Source organism: Cydia strobilella, chromosome 2 (genome assembly GCF_947568885.1).
Source record: "Cydia strobilella chromosome 2, ilCydStro3.1, whole genome shotgun sequence".
Taxonomy (NCBI): Eukaryota; Metazoa; Arthropoda; class Insecta; order Lepidoptera; family Tortricidae; genus Cydia; species Cydia strobilella.
The window spans coordinates 5693186-5718511 of NC_086042.1; the positions used below are offsets into that span (position 1 = coordinate 5693186).

Below are 25326 nucleotides of genomic sequence, written 5' to 3' on the forward strand. Positions count from 1 at the left end.
AAAGAGTCGCTTTGTACTGACACATAGAAAGCTTAAGTAAATAAGAATACTGAATTAACTTTTAGAATATTACGTTTCTTAATTTAAGGCAAGTCTGATAGATTTTACTTTATAGCCAAAAAAATCGATTGAGGTTCATCAAATTATTTATACCTATATTGAAACGATTACCTACCCACGTACCGTATTGCCACTAAAATACAATTTTTGCAACCCGAATATATATTTTCTTTGTGGACATTTTCCCATGTTGAAAAGATTTCTTTATTCGAGTTTATTTCTAAAAACAGGTAATGACAAATCAAAAAAAAAAATTGGCCAAGTGCGAGTCGGACTCGTGCACCGAGGGTTCCGTACTTTTTAGTATTTGTTGTTATAGCGGCAACAGAAATACATTATCTGTGAAAATTTCAACTGTCTAGCTATCACGGTTCATGACGGACAGACGGACAGACGGCCAGACGGACAGACGGACAGCGGAGTCTTAGTAATAGGGTCCCGTTTTTACTCTTTGGGTACGGAACCCTAAAAATGACTGAATGGATTATTCCAAATGTCTGTAAATATACTTTATAAAATGTCTAAAAATAATTAACCATTTATAAGAAATAATATATAAACCCGACTGTTTACATATATTTTTGAAATGGTAAGAAAAGAGTTTATTGAGGGGCTTTTGGTCGAAGTTTCGGCTGATTTTATTTGGTCCAATTGAGGTAAGCCTCTTTCTGGTTCATCTAGATTGGAACTAAATATCTCTTTGTGTCAATCAGTAAAGCCGATTTTTACACGACGAGCATTAGAATGATAGCTGAAGTAAAATCGGAAGGTAGAGTAAGGTAGGCTTAATATATATTTTTGCTCACTGCTATTTTACGTAGTTGTCCATACAAACCTAGTCTCCATTACCCTCTCTGGATATTGACATTATGGAAAATAGTTTTACACAGTTATTAATTGTATAATACCTCTTCGTTAGACTTTGTTGGATTTTTAGGGTTCCGTACATACCTCAAAAGGAAAAAACGGAAGCCTTACAGGATCACTTTGTTGTCCGTCCGTCCGTCTATCTGTCTGTCAAGACCCTTTATTTCGGGAACGTGTGGAGGTATCGAGTTGAAACTAAGACCATATACTCAAATCTACAGTCCCTTTGAAATGGGCGAGTCGGACTCGCTCTTGTCCGGTTTTTTACTTATTAAAAGAGTTAGGAGCGAAAAATTATTTCATATATTTTTTAAAAATGAAATGAAATGAAATGAAAAATATGTATTTATTTTCGAGTAACTATGGACTCATACAAATTTGTTAGACTTACGTTCCTGATGGTAGTACCTAATTAACTATTATATACCTATTTATAAGACTCTGTTACAATATAAGACTCTGTTACTGCTGGAAACATGCATTTCGCAGTAGTGTCTCATATACGGACAGTCATGTCTGTCCGCTATCAAACACAGGATAGGGTCTCCATCAGGCTCCGTCCCAAGTCGAGATCCTCCTGCCGGCAGCGGTGGGCGCCCGAGATGGGCTCTAAGCAAGCTTGACCGAGACCGGCTTACAGAAGCAGCAACAGTTCAGGCGTGGCTGCCAGCGCCAGAAGGTGAGGTTGTGGTGGAGGCGGAAGCATCCTGGTTCCAGGAAGCCATGACGCAAATATGCGACGCGGCGATGCCCCGGGCAAAGCCTCCATCACAAAAGACTCAAGTGTACTGGTGGACAGCTGAGCTTGCACTCCTGCGGAAGGGCTGCTCAGATGCGCGGCGCCGGTACCAAAGACAGAGGAGACGTCGGCGGCCAGATGAGGAGGCGGAAAGGACCCTGTATGCTCTATACAAGGCAGCGAAGGAGTCTCTCAAGACTGCCATGGGCCGAGCCATGGATGCTGCGAGAGAGGAATTTTTCGAAACACTAAATGCGTATCCCTGGGGCAGGCCCTATAAACTTATGAGAAACAAGCTGCGCCCATGGGCCCCACCCCTCACGCAAACCCTTGAAATTGAGTTCCTCGAGGAAGTGGTCACGGTACTGTTTCCTGCCAGAGGCAATGTCAATCCTCCAGCAATGGCGCCACCGCGTGCTGAAGAGACCGAAGAAGTGCCGGCGGTTTCTGCCCAGGAATTGAGAGCAGCAGTCCGGCGAATGCGTATCAAAAACACGGCCCCGGGCCCAGACGGTCTTCCTGGCCGCGCATGGGCCCTCGCAATAGCGGAGCTGGAGCCGCGTCTTACTCGCTTATTTTCGGCGTGCCTGGATCAGGGACGCTTTCCTGTAGCGTGGAAAACAGGGAAACTAGTCCTGTTGAAAAAAGAGGGTCGCCCGGCAGAATCGCCCTCGGCTTATCGGCCAATCGTGTTGCTTGATGAGGTAGGGAAGCTATTCGAGCGCATCATAGCGTCCCGCCTCATCAAGCATATGCAGACAGCGGGGCCAGACTTAGCCGACAACCAATTTGGGTTCAGGAGCGGCCATTCCACAGTGGATGCCATCCTGTGTGTCAAAACCCTGGCCCAAGAATCTGTTTCCCGAGGTGAGGTCGTTCTGGCAGTGTCATTAGACATTCGCAACGCCTTTAACACCATGCCTTGGGAAACAATAAACGAGGCAATGCGCTACCACTGCGTTCCTCCTCATTTGGCCCGTATAATCCGGGCGTATCTGAGTGATCGGTTTGTGGAGTGGCCTGGGCAGCGCACTTGGAGTCGGAAACAGATGGAGTGCGGCGTTCCTTAGGGGTCAGTGCTAGGGCCACTTCTTTGGAATGTCGGTTATGACTGGGTCTTGCGGGGAGAAAACCAACGTGGAATAAGTGTATTTTGTTACGCTGATGACACGTTGGTGATGGCCAAGGGACCAAGCTATCGTGACGCGGCCATTCTGGCTACGGCGGGTGTTGCCCAAGTCGTAAGCCGCATAAGACGGTTAGGGCTGGAGGTCGCTCTCCAAAAATCAGAAGCCATCTGCTTCTACGGGCCTCGGAAAGCACCTCCAATGGATGCCCAAATTACTGTCGGCGGGGTCCCAATCGCTGTCAAGCCAACTCTGCGTTATCTGGGAGTTGTGCTCGACAGCAAATGGAACTTCAAGGCTCATTTCGAGCGTCTGGCCCCAAAATTGATAAGCGCTGCGGCGGCCCTCGGGCGTCTACTTAAAAACTTGGGAGGGCCCAAGGCCTCGTGCCGCCGTTTATACACGGGAGTTGTGCGCTCCATAGCCCTTTATGGCGCACCCGTGTGGGCTGATGCCATTGGCAGACAGTGCACAGCTCATCTGCGGAGATCGCAGAGGGCGATGGCGCTGCGAACGGTGCGTGGGTACCGCACTGTATCCACTGATGCTGCGTGCGTTTTGGCCGGATCCCTACCCTGGGACTTGGAAGCCAAAGTTCTGGCGGAACTTTACTTCTGGCGAGTGGCGGCTTGGGAGCGAGATCATTGGCCTACTCCCTCTGAGATTGAGGCTCGACGCGCTGATTTTCTCAATGACGCGATGGGAACCTGGGAGTGCCGTCTAGAGCGGCCAATAGCTGGCTCCCGTACGATAGAAGCCATCCGCCCGGTCCTAAAAGATTGGGTGGAAAGGCGGCATGGGGTCCTGACCTTCCGTCTGACCCAGATCCTGTCGGGGCACGGCTGCTTTGGTCGGTTCCTGTGGAAAATTGTGGGTCGTGAACCAACCCCTGAATGCCACGAATGCGGAGCGGAACAAGATACGGCCCAGCACACGCTGGAAGTGTGTCCAGCATGGGGCTCGCAGCGATCCGTACTCATTCCTGTAGTAGGGTCGGACTTGTCCTTGCCGGCAGTGATTGCTGCCATGGTGAGGCAAGACACGGCGTGGCAGGCGATGCTCTCCTTCTGCGAGGAAGTGGTGGCACAGAAAGAGAAAAATGAGCGCGAAAGGGAGATTGCGGCGGAAGCAGACTCCACTCGCCGTCGAAGAGTAGGGAGGAGGCGCGCTGCGCACGACCGAAATCTCCCACCCTAAATAAGGGTAGCGGGCGGCGGAGACGGAGGGTTTCCGTCGCTCCAAGCTGATCCCCTCGAGCGGGAAGCGCGTGGAAGCTCGGCAAAGCGCGTTTCTGCTAGGTCAGCCCGGGGGGGAAGTGTGATTTCTCCCCCCTTTATTGTTCTAGTCATTACTAGTCAGCTGCTGGTGGGTCCGCGGAGAATACGCAAGTGGACCCGTGTTACCACCTAAAACCAGCGAAGCGGCCAACGTCAGTTTTTAGCAGGTATTACGGGCAACATACACCCGTCGAGTCCTGCATAACCCGGGCTCCCTCTACAAGCCCGGGTATGCGTAAAAGCATTTTCTGACGGGAAAAAAAATAAAAAAAAATGGCCCGCACCAGGGCTGTGCATCGTTTGCGCGTAGTCGCATAGAAGCAGTCCACGCGAGCTTCTGCGAACATCCCTGAGGCGCTGCAGAAACGAGGTAGTCCCATCAATACACGGAACGCGTTGTTGTATTGGATCTGGAGGGCCCCGTAGGCTCGCTGCGTATAGAACCTCCATAGGCTGCACGTATCAGGCGTAAAAGCCCCTAACTAACTCTTATAAGACCTACTTAATAATAAAATCGAAAAAAAAACAACGAAAGGGCATGGCTGTTGTTGATAAACATAAAATTGTGTAAAAATATTTTCTATAATGTTATTAACATTATTTTCCAACGAGTTATCTGGGAAATACTTTTGTATACTTTGTATGAAGAAGCGTTCACGTGACTTCGTCCCCTTTCGTCTTAACAAACCAATATATTTAATAGGATTAATTTGATTCGTTCCCTAGTTGGTGTTCTTAGAAACTTTAATTATGCGAATATTGTATCTTTTCCTAAAAAAGTTGGTCATCACTTTTGCTATTGATAATAATATATAGCAGTATTTCGTTTGTTTAATCCACTTTATTTCAATTTAATTTTTCCTTTCGACGAGCAATAGGTATTTTCCGACAGCCCACCCACGTGTTAAGGCAGTAGTTTCGCAGATAGTGGAATGTGCAGTTCAAAGAGGTGCGTTCAGCTTTGAATTTCTGGGTGAAACTAGCAGAAATGTCTTTGTGGATACCACGTTGTTGTCTGTATATTACTACGTAATAATTTCAAGCTTGAACTTATTTTCCTCAATATATACGAGTACCACATATATTCAAAACGATGTCATTTGGATTAGCAACAAAAAATTTTTATACCACGTCGGTGGCAATCAAGCATACGGCCCGCCTGATGGTAAGCAGTTACCGTAGCCTATGGACGCCTGCAACACCGGAGACACGCGCGTTGCCGACCTTAGTTGAGCTCTGGCAACTTTACTTACCGGCAGGAACACAACACTATGAGTAGGGTCTAGTGTTATTTGGCTGCGGTTTTCTGTAAGGTGGAGGTACTTCCCCAGTTGGGCTCTGCTCTAGATCTGGAATGACATCCGCTGTCCTGTGCCCTACCACACAAAGCGAGATGTCATTCACAGTGCCCATACCTCTCTTTTGGACGTAGTTTAAGGACATATCCGGGTCCGGACGCAGTTTAAGGACATACCCGGGTCCAACAAATTACCTATTTAAGTCAAAAACAACACAAAGTACACAATTCGCTTCAACTCTTGTTCAGCAAATAATTCACAAACGGTCAACATTATTCGCTTCATCTAACATAACACGGCATACATTACGAATACATACTTTTCTACTATTTAAAAGGACACTGGCTAAATTTATAAATTACAAGACGGGGGCATATCTAAAGAATTATTTAAAATAAGTACCTACCTTGTCTACTAACCTTATTTTTACATCGCCGGTGCCGGTGCCTTCACACAGTACTTTGCTATTATTAGCCACTGCCACTGAAGATTGTCCTTTCTTTATAGAACTAAAACAATTTTTTTTTTTTTTATTTTTTTTTTTTATTCAGAAACAAACAGTCATACATAGTTTATGAACTTAGTTTAAAGACAAGAAAATCAGACCTATAGTTTCATAACAAAATAACATATAAATAGGTCCGTGGCTATTAACTACATAAGAGAATGACTTAGTTTGTATTTTACAATTACTATAAATATACTTAAAATATGTAAATCAATGAATTGATACCTTTGTAAAAATTAAAATTGTAAGTGAGTTTGAACAAGATTTAAATTTAGTTATAGATATTTACTATTTAAATGCATTCTTAAGTTGTGTTAGTGTACAGTTAAAAATGTCTATATCATTAAGTTTAAGGTTCTCATTAAATAGTTTACATGCGCGTTTGATGAATACATTCCCACCGTAACCAGTCCTACTGAATGGTATAGAAAATAAGTTTCTTTTACGACAACGGCGCTCTCGTCTTCGCGGAACTCTAAAACAGATTTTATGTAAAAGAATAGGGGAAGAATTTTAGTCATTAAATAAATGGCAACTCGATCCGGAATCTATATAAACGACTTGCTGGGAGACCAGGAACTCGGCTGGCATGGGATCCTTCTTCTGCTTCTTATCTCTCTTCAGTTTAATGCACTTAGAATTGACGTGGCCATCCTTATGACAGAAGTACACTTAAACTTTTTCTTTGTTTTGAATTGTACTTTGGAAACAAAAGCAGTGTTAGATGAACATGTCGCTAGCTTCCTGGACTCTTCCTGCATCAGCCTGGCTCATACAAACTGACTAGATATAGTCGATGTTAGGTAGGCTGTAGACATATTTAAAACAAGGGAATCAAACTCTTGAGGTAACCCGCTTAAAAGCAGTTCTGCCACTTCACTATCTTTAATAGTTTTCCCAATATCCGCCAGTTGTTGGGCTAATTTCATAATAATATTGTCGTATATAGCTTTTAAGATATTTTTATTGTACGTTTTGTGATTCTCTAATTTTGTGTTTTATTATTGTGTAACTTTCTATGTCTTGTAATCATTGTGTGTTTATGTTTTTATTTCAATATTTCGTGCATAGTTATAAGTCAATCAATGTGTATTATTAAGAATCAATGTCCCACAATAAATATTACCTATTCCCTAACTTTGTAAAATAGCGTAAGCTGATTGGCCAATAAATGGATACTGACTCTGCACAACTCACCCACGTGACACAGTGGGCGGGGCGCGGTCGCGCTCTCATATAAATATGACTGCCCAACCTAGCCTCGTCAGTCCGTCAACAACTAGTCCATCAACAACTAGTCTACACTTAACAACTTATTAACCTTAAAATAAGTGTTCTTACTAACCCTCACACTAACCCGGTAACATGGTGGTGGTATTTCTGAGGTAATTGGCAGCGGTAGCTTCACTTCGGCCAGCGCGTTCCAGTCTTCGGCGTACGAGCTTCAAGAAAAACAGTCTACGCTCAATAATTATGGTCCTTCGATAGCCGAATAAAGAACAAAGAAACAAGTACGCGCTGAGTGTTGAGATTTTCTCCACTCAGATAGAAGAAAGAACAAAGAAACAAGTACGCGCTGAGTGTCGAGATTTTTCTCCACTCAGATAGAAAAAAGAAGCTTGAAAAACGAACGCGCTGAGCCTTGAAGTACGCTTCGGCTCAGACCCTTACCCAATTACCCCTCCATACCCCACCAAACCGGCTTGCCGGTCGGACCGTGCTGTGTTGTAGGTTTTCCTCCACTCACGCGTCCTGGCAACTTTCGTTGCATGTGTCACATGGTTATTTATTTATTTATTTAATCGAATGGCATAAAAAGTCACAAATAAATCGAAAATATAACAGGTATGTCACAGGTTTATATCCAAGGTTCTCAGCCATTGGGCTGCGTCAGGGGTAAGTGAGAACAGGTCATCGGGGCTTCCGGGGTAGGCTCTGAGGGGGCACTCCTGGACTATGTGTTGGACAGTCTGCGACTCGGCGCCACAGTCGCATCTGGGCGAGTCGATCCATCCACAAAGATGTTTAAAATGTGCGGTACGGCCGAACCCTGTCCGCATTCTATTCAGCTTGCACCATTCATGTCGCGGGAGACTGAACCCCTTCACTTTCACACCGGGTGAGATAAGGCTACTAACAGATAGGTCTGTCTTTGACTGCCAGTCAGAAGACCACTTTTCTTTAAGGCTGAGTCTGGATTCTGTTAGAGTCTTAGCCAGCTTACAAGGTGGGTGACGTGATTTGAGTCGATGATAATAGGGGTTAAGGAACTCTTGACGCCCGGGGAGGACCACTGTAGTTATAAGTTTTTGGGTTTCCCTTAAAAGGGCCTCTTCCCGTCTCAGTCTGGCAGGAGCAATGTTACATAGGACCGGGAGCCAGTAAGTTGGAGTGGAAAGAATGGTGCCAGAAATGCATCTCATCGACTTGTTGAGTTCCACGTCGACTCGGTCCGTGTGCGCACTTTCCAGCCACACCGGTGAGCAGTAATCGGCAGTAGAGTAAACGAGGGCCAGGGCTGAGGTGCGCAGGCAGTCTGCATTCGCTCCCCACGAAGTACTAGCAAGTTTATTGAGGATGTTGTTCCTGGTTTGCAGTTTTCTACCCAATTTTGTAAGATGTTCTTTAAATGTGAGTGAACGATCTAAAGTGACTCCCAAGTACTTAGGGGCAAAGTTGTGCGTCAGTCTTTTTCCCTGCCAGTGTACATTTAACTCGTAGTTTGCCAGCTTGTTGTGGAGATGAAAGCAGGTGACATGGTGTCTCATGGTGATGCCATCACACTGCTTTCGAACGCTCTAGGCATTGCACTTTGTCATTGCGGGAGATTCAGTGCACCGAGGGATTTACGCTTAGGGGCACTGACGTTGCGCTCTGTGGCGTCAGGGCATAGGTGTTAGGCAGGTAAATTTGTATATAGTTAGGGACCCCCGCGTGTGTGTCAAGAAAGAAGAAGATGTCTACGAAGAGTACGAGAAATCTTCGACCGCGCGCTAAGGGCCCGCCTGCCCCCGCGCCCACAGACACCCTTACCCCCTCGTCCGGCAAGACCACGTCTACCGAGACACATACATGGAGCAAAGGCTCCACCGGCAACCAAGTGAATAGCGGTGGAGAGATAGACAACAATTCGGTACACTCGGACGCGTTAGAAAATACGGTAGTAGAACGCAGTAGGTCAAATACGCTAGTAAATAAAGACCCCGTGGTCGCGCCGCCGCCGCCGCGGGCGCCGTCTGTTCGTGGATCAATCAGAGGTCGCGAATCGGTAAATAGGGATCGTGATAGTCAATTATCGGTGCTCATGGCCGAGCTCGAGGTTCATAAAGCCGCTCTAGTTGTCGCTCAGAAGCAGTCCGATACTGCCAAATTAAAGCTGCAGATCGCCGAATTGGAGGCGAATTCTGACAGAGGCAGTACCGTGGCTGACGAGTCTGAACGGCGTACTAGGAATTGGGTAGGACAACAGTGTAGGCCACAGGAGCACGACGTCGCGATCGAGAATAGTAAAATTCCCTTGCCGAAGGAGACAGCGCCGCCGCCGCGCGCCGCCGCCATTGAGCGGGGTACTAGTAGGCCGCAACCGCGTTATTTAGAGGTGCCACACGGCAGTTATGCACCTATCTACCATAAGCCGCCCGAGTTACCCTCATTCGGAGGAGATATAACCGAATGGATTTCATTTAGGGCAGAGTTCGAGGACACGTCTCCCATGTTTAGTGCCGTCAATAACGTAAGTCGTATTAGGCGCGCGCTCAAAGGCGAGGCTCGGACCGCCGTGAAATCAATTATGTACACAGTTCAGGACCCGTACGAAATTATGGAGGCGCTAGAACGGCAATTCGGCGACCCGGAGGAAATTGTGTTAACGGAGTTGCATAATATAAAACGTATGCCGCGCTTGTCGGAAGACAACGCGAACATAACTTCCTTCGCCGCACATATTGCGAATGCCGTCGCAACCATACGTTCGCTGCGACAAGAGCAGTACTTACACGCGCCTGAACTTGTAAACAAAATCGTGGACAAACTTAATCTGATTGTGCGTTACGAATGGGCAAAATATAGGCAGTCTAATAGTCAAACTCCCGGTCTAGTTGCATTATCGGAGTTTTTGAACGAAATTAGCACTGCAGCCAAACGCGTCAACCGACATAGGCCGTCGAACAGATTGCGGAACACAGTAAACACGGTATCTTTTGAGCACGACCCTAGGCGAGCAAGCAGTTCTCGCGATAGGCGTCGCGCCCCCGCGTTTTCCCGCGATCCTAGCACGGAGTCGGAATCAGATTCCCACGAGCATTACGTACGCGAAGCGCCGCGTAGTAATAAACCCGCTATCGCGCAAGTTAAGCCTCGCGATAGTAACAAAAAAAAACCCGCGTCGACCGGAGCTAAGCCCAAACAACCGACATCGTCCGTCCCTGTCTCGCGCAGCACGTGCGCCGTTTGCCAGAACGGCCACGAGCACAAAGTTAGCGCGTGTCGTAAATTTTTAGCGGCGACGATTCCTGAACGGTGGGACTTAGCGAAGGGCGCTAGATTGTGCTATAGGTGCTTAGACGCGGCTCACCGTAAGTTCAAGTGCAAGTACATCGCGTGCGGAGTTAACCAATGCGAAGCCGGACATCATAAGCTATTACACGGACTGAACGCGGCCGCGCCCGCGAACGGTAATAGTACTCCGGCGGTAGCGGTTAATAATATTAGGCTCCCGCAAACGTACCTCAAAGTCATGCCTGTAGAGGTGTCGGGACCGCTAGGTACCGTGCAAACCCTCGCGCTGCTAGACGAAGGCGCGGCTATGACTTTGATGCTTCACGAAACGGCCGATAAACTCGCGCCTCGCGTAAAAGGCGAAACTTTGGAAATAGAAGGCATAGGCGGCGTAGTCAGAAATCCAGATTCGTATACGTTACGAGTCGCAATACGGGGTTTTTGTAGCCGACACATGGAAATGATGGAGGTAATCACGATTGGCGATATTGGCATAGGAATGCAGGGCGTACCACGTGACGTAGTCGACAAGTGCGAACACTTGACTAAAATCGCGGACGAATTAAGTTACCCGACCGGCATACCTACCATCGTGATAGGACAAGATAATTGGCACCTCATCATTTCTCGGCAAATTTTAGAGGGCCCGCCTGAGCTTCCCATTGCTAGCCTAACTAGACTGGGCTGGGTTTTACACGGCCCAGATAGAACGCGCCGCGCCGCGGTAAATTTTGTAGGGCACGCACGGCCTAAAACCGCGGACGACGAGGCTTTAGAGCTAATGAAACGGCATTTTGACATAGAATCATTAGGCGTTTCACAAAAGCTACCTCGGGCCGATCCCGACCAGCGCGCGCTAGACTTGCTGAAAACCACCTGTGAAAAAATACCGGGGGAGAATAGGTATCGAGCGGGCTTATTATGGCGGACAGACGACGAAAAGCTCCCAGATAACCGAGCGCAAGCATTAAAACGGCTGTACAGTCTAGAACGAAAACTAGACCGAGATGCAACGTTAAAGGCCGAATATGCAAAGCATATGGCTAACTTGCTTGACAAAGGTTACGCGGAGAAAATGGAGTCGCCGCCCCCCCTCGATGCGCCCCGGGTGTGGTACTTAGCGCATTTCCCAACATTTCACCCGCAACGCGGCAAAATGAGATTAGTGTGGGACGCGGCCGCCACGGCCTACGGACGGTCGCTCAATAGCGCGCTTTTGGCCGGCCCCGACTTGTTAGAGTCACTCTTTGGCGTACTAGTGCGTTTCCGCGAGGGTAAAATCGCGGTAATAGCGGACGTCAAAGAAATGTTTTTACAGATCGAGATAATTGAGCAAGATCGCGATGCGTTACGTTTCGTTTGGCGGGGGGAGGACCGCACCTCTCCACCGCAAGAATACAGAATGAAGCGGCTTATATTTGGATCGGCAGCGTCGCCGACAACATACGTCAAAAACGAAAACGCAAGAACGCATAGCGAACAATTTCCGATCGCAGCTGAAAAAACGCCCGCGCCCGTCGCCGATACGGGCGAAGAACGCGTTAACAAGCTCGTATGCTCGGTAGGCGCCGCGAAAAATAAGTTTGAGTACCTGCCGGAGGTATGTAGGTTCTCAAAGTTCGTACGCTTAGTCCGCGCCACCGCTAAAACACTGGTTGCCGCCGAGGTTTTTAAAGCCGCATTGCTTAAAAAGAAACCAGACACAGACATAAATAGCTGGTTTTGGGGTCAATTTGAGTTCATGCGCGGCGCATGAGTGAGGGTGTGCGACGGGGGTGCGCGCGGCGGGGGAGGCGGGGAGCGCGCGCGCCGCCTTACCGCCGCCGCTCAGGCGCTCAGTCTCGCGCCGCGCTGTGTGCCGGACGGACCGTCGGTTCATTTTCTCCTCGCTCGCCCAGTCGCCGCGAGCCGCGAAACGATGTACTCAAACCGCGAGTTTTATGAAATGGTGAGTGTACGCCAGGGCCGATAACAATCTGAGAGCGGCTCCTAGGTTGTACGAGGCAGAGATTCTGCCCGTGTTAAGAAATACCGGTTTGCCTAATGCGCGTCTCCCAAGTCTGCGTACAATTTTGTCGGCGAGTCAGAGCCTACTGGATTTTGGACAGTTTGCAGTGCTTGCGCATGCTTAAGGTCGTGGAGCACTACGTTTAGCTGTGGAAATTGAAAAGGTGTTAAGTAGGCTAATTTCGCTAACAACCCGAGGGCCAGCACAAATGACGCAGCACGGCGTTTCGATGTGAGCCAGTAATTTGGAATCAATTTAAAACCGCCGGGACCAAATTTAACCCATCAAGGAGTGGGGGGGGGGACGCTCCGCCTGCGCGGCGAAGAACAAAAGCGGCCATCTTTGAACTCTGCTTACACCGCACAGCTCCCCGCCCGCCCGCCACTCTACCCCATGTGCAAGCGCTGCCGCTGGCCGCGAGCGGGTGCCCCGCTCACTCCTCGCCTCCGCCACTGCCGTCAGTAAGTAGGGTGACCAAGTTTTCTACTGTTTCTGTGGAATCATTTGGGTGCACTTTTCTTTTTTTTTATTTGAGAAGGGATAAAAATAAAACAAAACGTATATTTCATTTACTTTAGCGATCATTTATACGAAGTTTGTTAACTGACTAAAAAGTAACCCTGTATACTCCACGAATGGAGACGGTGTTGGCACACGCGGGGGAGATTGTCGTATATACCTTTTAAGATATTTTTATTGTACGTTTTGTGATTCTCTAATTTTGTGTTTTATTATTGTGTAACTTTCTATGTCTTGTAATCATTGTGTGTTTATGTTTTTATTTCAATATTTCGTGCATAGTTATAAGTCAATCAATGTGTATTATTAAGAATCAATGTCCCACAATAAATATTACCTATTCCCTAACTTTGTAAAATAGCGTAAGCTGATTGGCCAATAAATGGATACTGACTCTGCACAACTCACCCACGTGACACAGTGGGCGGGGCGCGGTCGCGCTCTCATATAAATATGACTGCCCAACCTAGCCTCGTCAGTCCGTCAACAACTAGTCCATCAACAACTAGTCTACACTTAACAACTTATTAACCTTAAAATAAGTGTTCTTACTAACCCTCACACTAACCCGGTAACATGGTGGTGGTATTTCTGAGGTAATTGGCAGCGGTAGCTTCACTTCGGCCAGCGCGTTCCAGTCTTCGGCGTACGAGCTTCAAGAAAAACAGTCTACGCTCAATAAATATGATCGATAATATCGATATACGCGTTCATACCGGCCTGATCGGCGTAGCTGGTATTGTAAAGTTCACGTAGCAAAACAATTCGACGATAAAACCCTCTGTCTTCAAATATATTTGTAATAAACACATAGGCCAGGAAATGAATGCCCAAAAAAAGTTATAGAGGGAAATGCTAGGAACACAATTAGTAGCTTTGTTTGGACTAGTTAGGAGATGAATCTACACATTACTACATTGTAAAACGGGACTTAATCGCGTATTTAAGTTTTAACATTTACCTCCGACGTTTCGAGTACGGCGTTGTCCCCGTGGTCTTGGAGAAGACTGGCTAAAGTTGACATCAACATCTTCTAGCCGTGGCTTGATTGTAATAATTTAGTTTGCATTGTTGTTTGTACATTGTTCAGTAAAGAAGAAATGATCAAAGACTTTAAAGAGAACAAAGTAGGAGAATTATACCCCACACAACTACACACACATATCTTAGGTTAAATTTAATTTAGTTTAGTTTGTAAGATATACATTTAAGTATATATGTTCGGTTACTTTGTATGAAACTTTGGTAGGAAAAGCGGGATCTCCTGCCACAAGTATAATTTTACTTACCTACTTGGAGATTCCAACCATAATTTGCTGTACGCAATATTGTAACCAATAAACGATTTTTCATTTTCTCATTTCATTTTCAAGAATAGCGTGTTATTTTTTACGTTCTAATAAAATCACTAGAATTACCTATTTAACTTCTTACGGTCCTCAAAAAGTTACTTTGACGTTTTCGGAACTTGAACTTTATTTCGTGACACTTTATTTTCACTATGTTCTCTTAATGTATGTTTATTGTCTGTGTGTTTACGAATAAAAACTATTCTATTCTATTCTATTTCTATATACTAGTCTAGTAGTCAAGGAAAATCCGCCGTAACAAATAGCGCATCAGAGCGCAGGTAATATTATTGAATGAAGACGGACGGCAACATTGCGCGATGAGAGCCCGATGCTTTACGAGTAATGCAGTTGCTTTTATTTTCCTGTCACTCATGAGAAATCTCTCTCCCCACACGACCCCAAACTCACGAGGAGGGCCGACCCCAAATAACGGGGCATGGCAAAGAAGAAGAAGATTTATGAGAAATCTCTATCATTTTATTTGGTTTTCAATGGCTTTTCCTGATTAGGTACGTGTTTATTAATTTTATAAATTGAGTACTCTTATAGTTTTTGCCTTTGTGTCCGTATATAGCGTATATCGTATATCCTATTATCTATTCAACCTTAATTGTATAGGTAATACTAAAATGACTAAGCCTAAAAACTACAGAGGTCGCAGTAACGCGAAGCTAGTACGAGCCCCGATGCAAATTAGTTCGTCTAGTTCCACACAACAATTTTGTTTATTCTAAAAAATTATACACATGAAGATAAAATGACCCAGTAATGGGAACCGTAATAGTAATGTTTAATCTAGTTTATTTTGATCGTATAATAAAATAGCATGAGACTCTCATAGTAAAAAAAAATTACTTTTCAAAAACATTTTCCAAATCATATATATATTGTCGTCTCCTATAGCACTGCTGCATGCATGGACTCGAAACAAAATTGTCAGTACATTGGTAGAGCCGTGTTGCTTTCCCTAGTAATAGCCCTTTTCACATCTGTTATATTCCTATCCGTCAAATAAAAATTAAAAAATCTTTTTTTTTCTCAGTACAAACGATATTTCGTGTATTCGGATTTAGTTATTGGAGAATATTACCATATAAAATTAAGCTACATTAGCATTAGCATTAAATGTTAGTGATTTTTAAACTTAAACAATTTTTCTGTACAAACGCGAGAACCTCAAAAAATGGTCTGATTAGACGAAAACATATGCATCGGGGCTCGTAAAATAAATGCTGCACAGCTGCAAACTGATTACTTGGCCAGCATACATATTTATTGAAAAACTCAGTGGGTGTGAATTTTATGAATTTTTATTCCTACGTAGGTAAATTCTGTCAGTGTTTAAACTTAATGAGAAAACACTGCAATTTGGAACAGACTAATGCATCGCATCTTTTATCCAGACCTTGTCAGAACTTTCTGCGCGGAAAATGTGAATTGGTATTTAAGTGAGAAAGTTTTGCAGCAAACGGCATTAAAGCCGCACAATGGACCGTTTACCTCTAATGTCCGCGATTGTCTAGGTTAATGCGGTTATGCCCCGAATAGAACACCAAACCAACCCTGGTATGCTTTATTTATTCCATCAATATGTCAATTAGGATTATATTGGGTTAACTGGAATGTTATTCAAAGTTGGAATTAGCAACGGATTTTACAATATTAAGGTGAATTTATGAAGTGAAATAGCCCTGAGCTACACATTGACATACCAAATGATAAGTCGCAGCGGTGCATTGTCTGTGTTCCGTACAATGGCACAAAAGACCGTCAAAATATAATTAAAATACGAGCCCGCATTGTTCCTCCAACATACTCTTTCGAGCAGACTGGGAAATTTAACTTAGAACAATTTTGAGATTATGTGTAGGTAATCTACTGAGAAATGGCTCTTTCTGCCAAACTGGTTTTGCGTACTTTGTATTTGGTGATTTTACAGATAAGAAATTTAAAGTAATAGTAAACCCTTGCAGTCATTTGCAGTTATGAACTTGCAAATCGAACAAAAATTCATACTCCTCATGCCATATTAAAAAATATACCTAAATCCGATTTTAACAGTGGGCCACGTAAAATATTATCAAGGACCGAAACAAACTAAAAGGCAATTCCCACTCGCAGCTATCACGTTCAAAAAGCATTTTCGCCGTGAAAATAGAAATTAACTCGTTGGGCTCTCTCATAACCCAGGGCACGTATTCCAAAATCAATACACTAGATTGCAAATGGAATACAACTTACAGTGCGACAAATATTTCTTGTGTAAAATGTTATTTGGTAACTTTCGTCGTGAAAGCCCGCGGCGATTGTTCAAGACAGCATACATTCCAATTCCAAGTCTACATGGAACTTGTGCTCCTATTCTATACCAAGGTAAATATGCATGGAAAACGAGATTGTAGTTGTTAGAAGTTAAGTTGAAAAAATATATTTTCCATAGAAAGCAGGTAAACTTAATCAATTTATGTGGGTTTTCAATTTATTTAACGAAAAAACTTTAGCGTCGCCTTACTAGCCCACTGAGTTTTCTTTTAGTTTTGCTGGACGTCGAGAGCTCATCGTGATTTCCCATTATTGGGCACATTCTTGGGGATATTGTCACGTAGCCGTCGGTTCCGGTCAAATGGGCTATTCCGTGCATTCCCCTGAGCGGGCTCGGACAACATTATCGACGGTTGTTACCGCTTCCAACGCGATAATACCCAACTTCGCTTATGGACGCTAGAATCACAATGCCCGCTAAATAACACGCTCAGAGGAACAACGTCGTAAGTAACAGAAGTAACTGTGACCTTACGCAGAACATACGACATTTTTGTTTCAAGTATGTCAAATGGTTGGAAAATGAACCTATACTTGCCGAGGTTACAGACAAAAGGAAGAAACTGTTGGCTGCGAGAGTTGGGCCGCTCGTTTAAGGCATTAGAAGACTGTTAGGAAATCTATTTTGTATTATAGAAATGCTTACCAAGGCAAAAAGAGGCTTCAACATTTATTCAGCAAATAGGCCACAAGAGCACTTTTACATGTCAACATGGAATTTACATAATAAGGTAAGGTGGGGTAAGACTATCACCGGGATAAGACTATCACTTGACTTATATCGACCGGGATATGGACCGTTGTATTGTTTTCGAGCTTCCGATATTTCGACGTATAAGTCTAGAGAAAAAAAACACATCAACAATTATAAAATACATCTATCTGCAAATATCAATTCAAACTAAAGGATTACAATTACTTAGAGATGTATAAAGTTTCTTAATGTCGAATTACAAAAAAAAAAACTATATTCGGAGCTTGTTATAAAGCATTTTAGTGTCAGATATGAATGTTAACATACACAAAAAATCGGCCAAGTGCGAGTCGGACTCGCGCACCGAGGGTTCCGTACTTTTTAGTATTTGTTGTTATAGCGGCAACAGAAATACATCATCTGTGAAAATTTCAACTGTCTAGCTATCACGGTTCATGAGATACAGCCTGGTGACAGACAGACAGACGGACAGCGGAGTCTTAGTAATAGAGTCTCGTTTTTACCCTTTGGGTACGGAACCCTAAAAAGTGGTTTTTCGAAAATATTTTTTTAAAATATTTTTTGACTAACGTTGCTTATTAGGTATGTAACTGTTTAAGAAAAATAATAATAGTCAGAGGCTACGTTATATAAATGTTTGATTACGTACCTTAATATTTTTTATAACATTAATCAAAAACCCAATGTACAAATGGTTCACTTATTTGTCAGAGATGACACTAAAAATAAGGTTGGCAACCATGTATTTCATACAATATTCTTTTAGTGGTCATTACACGAAGTATCGAAAAGTGCCCAATAAGATACTTACTGCGTGTATGCACAAATGCGTTTTGGGGAATAGTCTAGACTTGTCTTGACAACTATAAGGTAGGGTTTTAAAGATGTGTGCACGACCCTTTATATGACAAATAAAAGTACGGGAGTAGAAAAAGAGTTAAATCACATGAGTAGGTACTGAGTTGTTCGCTCGCTTGCCCTCGTCAAACTATAAGAATAACACCCTGGACGGTTCATTAGCAGCATTCGTTAGGTTAGACCGTTAGCTTCCGCCGTCGCGTTCGCTGCTTGCACGCAAATTAAACTATAATGCCTGGGATTTACGCTATTAGAATATACAAACTGGATAATATCCTCAGCTATGTTCCTTGTGTATAGGTACATGTGCCTGAAACTATGTTTTAACTAATCTCGTAAAAATGCCCGTAGTTTGCATGTGTTTCATCCAACTTTTATACCTACTCTAACCCTAATTTTGAATACATTCCACACAGCTCACTAACCTATTTAAGGTTCGACGCAAAACAGAATTGTGTCAAGTGTCATTTAATTTTGGTTTATCATGAATTCTAGCTTTTCAGTCACTTATCATCGAAAAAATCAAACGAGGGCATAGCTGTGGTTAAAATACATTAAAATATTTTCTATAATTTTAATATCCAGAGAGCAGAGAGTAAAATGGGGACTAGGTTTGTATCGAGAAGCAGTCGTCAACTATCGTCTTAACGGGATGATAAAAATAGCTAAAAGTTGTCACACATTGCTGGGAGTCTCTTTCACACACTATATATATTAGCTAGATCTTGATTGGATGAACCTTTAGGGCGACTATATCTAGTTTCACTCAGCTTTAATACTCGACTTCTAATTTCCGACATATACTTTGTGTATAATTTTATGGTGACACCTAAGATTGTAAGGCAAGCTTAACAAAAACAACATTGTGTTTAATGACGTCGCCTGAATTGCTACTGAAATATATTTTATAGAGACGTAAATTATGATTTAGAGGGTGATCTCGAAACAACTAGTCTTCGGATTAAGAGGAGTTATTGTCGACCGTATTTTCAAGGGCGGAATATTTATGAGGATATTAACAGGGGTAGGTACGATTATATTTACTTAGTTTTCAGTTTTTACATCAAATAACCATTGACTGTTTCTATTTTCTATCAGGAATGGAGCGTGAGTGATTGAGAATAAAACAGATAAACGATTTTAACGATAAAATACTATACTGAAATTCAATTTCTCCGCTAGAAAATAAAGAAAACAAAGCTGCATTCAAATTTACTCCTGAGACTGGAGTGTATTTTTACACGACTGCCCAAAAAAAAGGAGTGTATTGTTTTTATGCGTTATATTTCACATATATCGTGCATCATTTTACCGCGCTTGAAAATACAGACTGATACCTATTTGAAAAAAGATATTCACTACTGATTTTTGCTGTGGTAGATGGGAAAACGTTGTCTCCTCAAAATGTTGTTTTAAAATAAAATACCCTGATTAAAATTCACGTATAAATATTTTAAAGAGTCGCTAATACGCAAGTGACACATCTGACTAGCCCTAAGTTACGGTTTTCCATGTACTTGCTTGTTACCAGCGTAGTACACTTACCTCTACATAAGTTAAGTGTAACTTGTTTGAATGGCGAGTCATGGCGCTCTGAATCTCTACAAAGACCTGTCAACGGGAACACTCTAACAGGAGACCGAAGAGCTGGCAGCTACCTCGCTTAACGTATAAAGTGTATAATCCATGCTGCCAGCATCTTGGCCTCTTCAGTACTACGCCGAAGGGGCATTTATATATTTTATATAGGTAGGAATATTGCAAACTCGAGTCTTTAATGCATTCCAGCCTCGTTGCATAATGTACTATTAAACGGCTATTATATTAATCAAATTAAATATTTTTAAACATAAAGAAAAATATTATAAATGTCAGTATTTTAAAAGTAAACCTCATTTATACCCACGTGGTTCGTATGAATTAGTGACATAATTATAAAAAAGCTATAACTCCCTATTTTTTTTCACAATCCATAACTCCTTGAGAACAATACGTTAAGTGCACCTGCATGAAATAAGATCTTTTTGAAGCAAGTGTGATGAAAATACTTTTTCTTGTACTACATTGCCACGGTTACGCGGATGTATTTCTGAAGGATACTGACTGCCTTAAAGAACATACACACACATTCATGCAAATTCCGTACTAACACGTGTCCGCCCAGTGACAAACGGCCCGATTCGAACTAAGATACGTCAAATATTTGGTCTAGAAACAATATGGATTAGATATGTTTGTGTTAAAAGTGACGTTTTTGTTTGAAGAAACGTGACTTTTGACACTGACATATTTAATCCATTTTTGTGTACGTAGTCCACTGAAGCGGGAGTTGCTTGTCGACCGCCACCTTGGTAATATCGTCGTGATTATTTTTTTGTGTTTACTCATTAACGTTGTTCAAAGTGTAATACTGATAGCCTATTATGCAGTAAAATAATATGGAAGTGTGCGGATAATGAAGAATTAATCTAGATACGAGTTTATCCACCGTTCTGGCGTCAACGCCAAGTATCTCCACTTGGCCCTTGTATAGTCCTGCTATCGCTTTACAAGAGCTAATAACCGTACACAGTCTTGTACTACTAAATGTACGTGTGTAAAATACTTGGTTCTATTTTCTATTCATACCTACATAGTTTAGATTTTAGTCACAGTCGACTATCGCAACTGGCCAAATTCGCGCACGATTGTTGGAATGTGTCGGTCTCTGGAGTGCTCGTGTGGGCGCCGCGTTTCTGACAAGGGTCACGGGATTGACATACTGTTTTGTAGTCGAGCGACGTGCCGCTGCCCGCTATGCTTTTCTCAAACCTTTCTATAAAGCCTTACAACTAGTAGGTATCAATTGCCCTCGGGATCAGTATATAACGACCTCATAACGATTGAAGCTTGCTCACGAGCAAAAGTAGCTACAGTACAATCCACGTCCACTGTCATCTGGTAGTTATTTAAGGGGCCCACTAACTATCAGTCCGCCGGACGATATCGGCCTGTCAGTTGTTCGTAACTGTCAAATTTTTGTTCTCGATGACAGGCCGATATCGTCCGGCGGACTGATAGTCAGTGGGCCCTTTTAGTTTAAACAGCTAAAGGGTTGTGTCTACCAGTGACCTGTCCGGTGGGTTCTCTGATCGTATATACGCTTTTCGCTACAAAGCGCAAAAAACACGTTCGTTATCGGCTAGAGTCAAATTCAAACCAAGAAAAGTGCAGAGATTTTGACAGCATACGCAGTGCGGGTATTATTTTAAAAGTCAAACTTCTATGAAATTATAACGTATAAATAACACCGGCACTGCGTGTGCTGTCAAAATCTCTGCAGACTTTTCTTGGTCTAACGCACGCACTGAATTTCCAACAGTTTATCCGTTGCGGTATTAAGAGTGTATCATGGCTATTATTATTTATGTAATAATCAAACTGTTTTCATTGAGTTTATTATACCAACATTCTAAGTGACTTAGACATATTATTTTCTACGTTTTGTTAATGAATTGTAAAAATACGGTGCGGGTAAAATGGTAGCAAAATAACGATTACTTTCGATTCTTATTCATGCGGCAAAACTGACAGTATCGCTTAATATAATATGAATTTACTGCTAGAAAATGCTAAAAGTATTGTTCATCGTAGAGCTGAATTTAACGCATGATTTTTTTTATCACTGAACTCTGATTTACAGTGACTTTCTATAGGTACATATATGACACTGAGAATACAGTTTTACTGTAGTGTGTAAGACTTATTAAGATAAATGCTTTTGAATAGAAACTTTTGCTCTAGAATTAGATTATACTGGGCATATTTATTTCATGGTTGCCACGTGTTATGCCTGTCACATTGACGACGCGAATAGAAAGTTAATATCTTCTGTTTTTTTGTGCTATTTAAAGTCAAGAGTACCTACCTACCTACCTACCTACTCAATGTTGGTTGACAATTTCAATATAAGTAAGTAAATCTTAAACAACTGAAATGGTGGTATAATTTACCTAAAAACTGTTATTATTATTTTGAAGAAAATATGTAAAAATCGACCAACTGATTTGCATTTTTCATTTCACTTCTGATTTATGTCTTAGTTTCACTAATAGCCTTATCGTCTGCTTAATGCAAACGGATATGAAGTGATGTATCGAGGGCCCTCACACCATATACGTTTATAAACCCTTTACCTGAACTTAACCGGTCCAACGTACCTAGCCCTAACGGCTCTGGGGAATCTGCTATTAATTCCGGGCCAATTTCCGAGGCTTTTGTGAAGCGACTTTTGATTAAGGTGGTTAAGAGGTTGACGGGTTGACACGGCCTGGCCAGCGGAGATTAAGAATGATGGAGGTCCTTGTGGCCAGGTATGTCTTGTTGGCACCTAGTTTAGAAAGACTTTAATCGTCAATCAACAGTGGCGAACCACTCGGAATTTAATATAAACGGGATTAAAGTAGTATAAATATCATAATAACGTGTCAACATCTATAATATTTGACACGCAAAGTATATTGGATGAATATTTCTTTAATACTTCTTATTTCTTTAAGACGTTTTTAACCTTTTAGTTGGCTAGAATGTTGCAGAAGAAATGATTTATCGAGACTAGATTAATCTTAACTTGACTAGATACAACTCTAGGGTGTTTTATTAAACACAATGTAGTAAAATTAGGTTAATAGGTACGTATATATTTCAAAGTTATTACTGAATTACACTGTAAGTATAACATTAAAACAAGGTCGTATCTTTTTTATTATGCCAGCTATCGCTGTAGCTATAGCGTTGTAGCATGATTTTAGCTGCCCTAGTGTACGAGGGAAAGCACGGATAAGATGACAGGATATTTTGTTTTTGTGATTAAGGGTCTCCGGCAAACTCGGTTCTCCAGCATACAAACGTAGTTATGCTCTCATTTTAAAACGAGTAGCTAATTTGCTCTGAAAATTTGTATATCTATGTCTATGTCTGTTATTAGTTTATGTAGCTTCAGATATCATAGTTAAAAAAAATCCAGCGAATTTAAGTTTTTCATACAAAACTTGTTTTTGCTCTATTTCGTTTGTTTTATAATCTGGAGCTATATAAACTTATTACAGACCTAGATATACCTTATATCATTGTATAGTTTGTCAAAGGACTGACTCATTTCAAACATAGACAGATATAATCTTTATCTTTGTCTTACACTAGTACTAGCACCCGAAAGAAAAGGATGAGTATAGTTTTTTTTAATTCTTATTTACTGACAATTTAGTTTGACCAACTATATGTGCAAAGTTTTATTACAATCCAACACGTAGTTTTACAATGAGAACGAAACTCCGTTTGTATGGAAACGTGAAATTCGGCCGAGCTTGCCGATTGGTGCCATATATTTTTCTGAACACATTCGACAAACCGTTCAGACCATATATAGAACGTTATATTAGGTAAGGGCAAGTTGCTTGAAGCACGACTAGCACAAGCCCAAGAAAATATCATGTACATCGGTTTTTGGAACAAGGCAAGCCCAATTAACTTTTGTCATGATTTGTACTAATTACTGCTGCTACCTTCTTACCTTTCTTGAAAGTATGTGTTCAGGTTTTAGAAGCACCTAAATTTAACGCGTATCAGTATACAAAAAATTCCATAACATAAGTAGGTATTTTTCAGTGTAAAACATGTTATTCGTACAACTGTAAAATAAGGGCTGCGCTTCTGGACGGAGTTAGGCTGGCTAGACTGAGCTCAGCGTATATACTATACGCACAATGGCCCGATCGTATTTATTGAAATTGACAAGCACCCATACATGACACAATGCACCGCCATTTTGAACTTTCCGTTAAGGTGTTGCTAATTGAACTCAAGATTCTTTCAAACTGAACTCAGTCTGCCACAATCTTACCGGTTTAAACAGCTCCTCGATTTTGGGGTAAGTGTGTTTTGTCATTTTATCCATGTGCGCCTCTTTTCCCTATTTACCCTTTCCTTTTCAAAGAGAAACAGCACGCAAATTAACTTTATATTCTTCCGTTACGAGCGTAGCTTGTGGCGTTTTTATAATAACTCGGTTCTTATTGCGGACACAGAACGAGTAATAGTATTAAAGTACAGGACATTATCTCTCGTTTAATGTTGTCGTTTAACTACCTCTCTCTCTACTCTATATTTTCTTCTTTGGTTGATGGTTACGACCTTACGACGTTATTGATTAACACTCTCAAATTGCCAACGCGATATACATATAAAAAGAACGAGTTACATTTAAAATAATTAGTGTGTGTCGATGTTGCTCAACTTTATGTTGCTAATTAATTAATACATTATAACTTACATATACGTTTCATAAATAATAATCATCTCATTTATTTCGTGATAAAACTTAAATTACATACAAAAGTATATATAAGTATAATATTACAAAAGAAATTGCACCTGATGAAGTGTTAAGCATTTAAGTAGTAAAACAGTAAGAAGTGGCAGTGCACGTTGGAATTGGCCTGTCTATCTCTTATCTAAGAAAAACTAGTTATAAAATAAAAATGTATGTCTTTCCCGTACATGGTGTGGGACAATGATGTCCCGGACATTTGAAGCTCTTGCGTCGAAGACACCTGTCCCAAGCCCTTTTCAGCAAGGCAACATTTCAGCAAACATTGTAAGGAGTACACTGGTTTACTAAGTATGATCATGAGTAGTACTATGTAGTCAGAATTTAACTCAAACAGCACAATAAAATAATACATAACTCTGTAAGGCTCACAGCGATAGTAACAATCCAACCACACAAATGCACGATACATTTACAAAATTGTTCACAAAAGAATTCTTTTCACACACATTTCACGAAATTGAATTTCATTGAATAGATCCGGACAAAGATTGTGCACAATCTTTTGGGGTCTGACTTAAACTAGCTTAGAGTCCAAGATTGCGTGTGATAGGCAAATCCCGCGTTTGTCTTTTCAGCAATATAAAACGGCCCTAATACAACCGATCCAGATGCCATTTGGGAAAATTATTCGTGAACTTTGAGCAATAGAGGCGACGCGAGTTCGATAATGGAATTGTAATCGTTACTTACACGTGGTTGGCACTTTATGGCTTTGCTTGTTAAGCCGGTTTATTGCATTTATTTTCACTTTGTTATTTAATATTTACCCAGATAGTTACCTACTATGGCGGTCAGCAAAATATTATCAG

General features: G+C 42.2%; 2 protein-coding genes across 2 annotated transcripts in view; both read right to left on the reverse strand.

Moving 5' to 3' along the window:
• Positions 1–7726: 7726 nt before the first annotated feature.
• Positions 7727–8644, reverse strand: LOC134749322 (uncharacterized). Its single transcript, XM_063684240.1, has one exon. The coding sequence runs from the start codon at positions 8642–8644 to the stop codon at positions 7727–7729; it is 918 nt and encodes a 305-aa protein (XP_063540310.1).
• A 3769-nt stretch (positions 8645–12413) lies between these two features.
• Positions 12414–25326, reverse strand: part of LOC134749332 (uncharacterized) — a 42752-nt gene continuing 29839 nt past the window's right edge. Inside the window, exon 4 of the mRNA XM_063684252.1 lies at positions 12414–12527. Coding sequence (XP_063540322.1) covers positions 12414–12527 — 114 coding nt within the window. The remainder of the gene's footprint in view (positions 12528–25326) is intronic.

What these genes read in the sequence shown, in the direction of transcription:
- LOC134749322 (XM_063684240.1), bottom strand. Translation starts at nt 8,644, where the DNA reads ATGAGACACCATGTCACCTGCTTTCATCTCCACAACAAGCTGGCAAAC.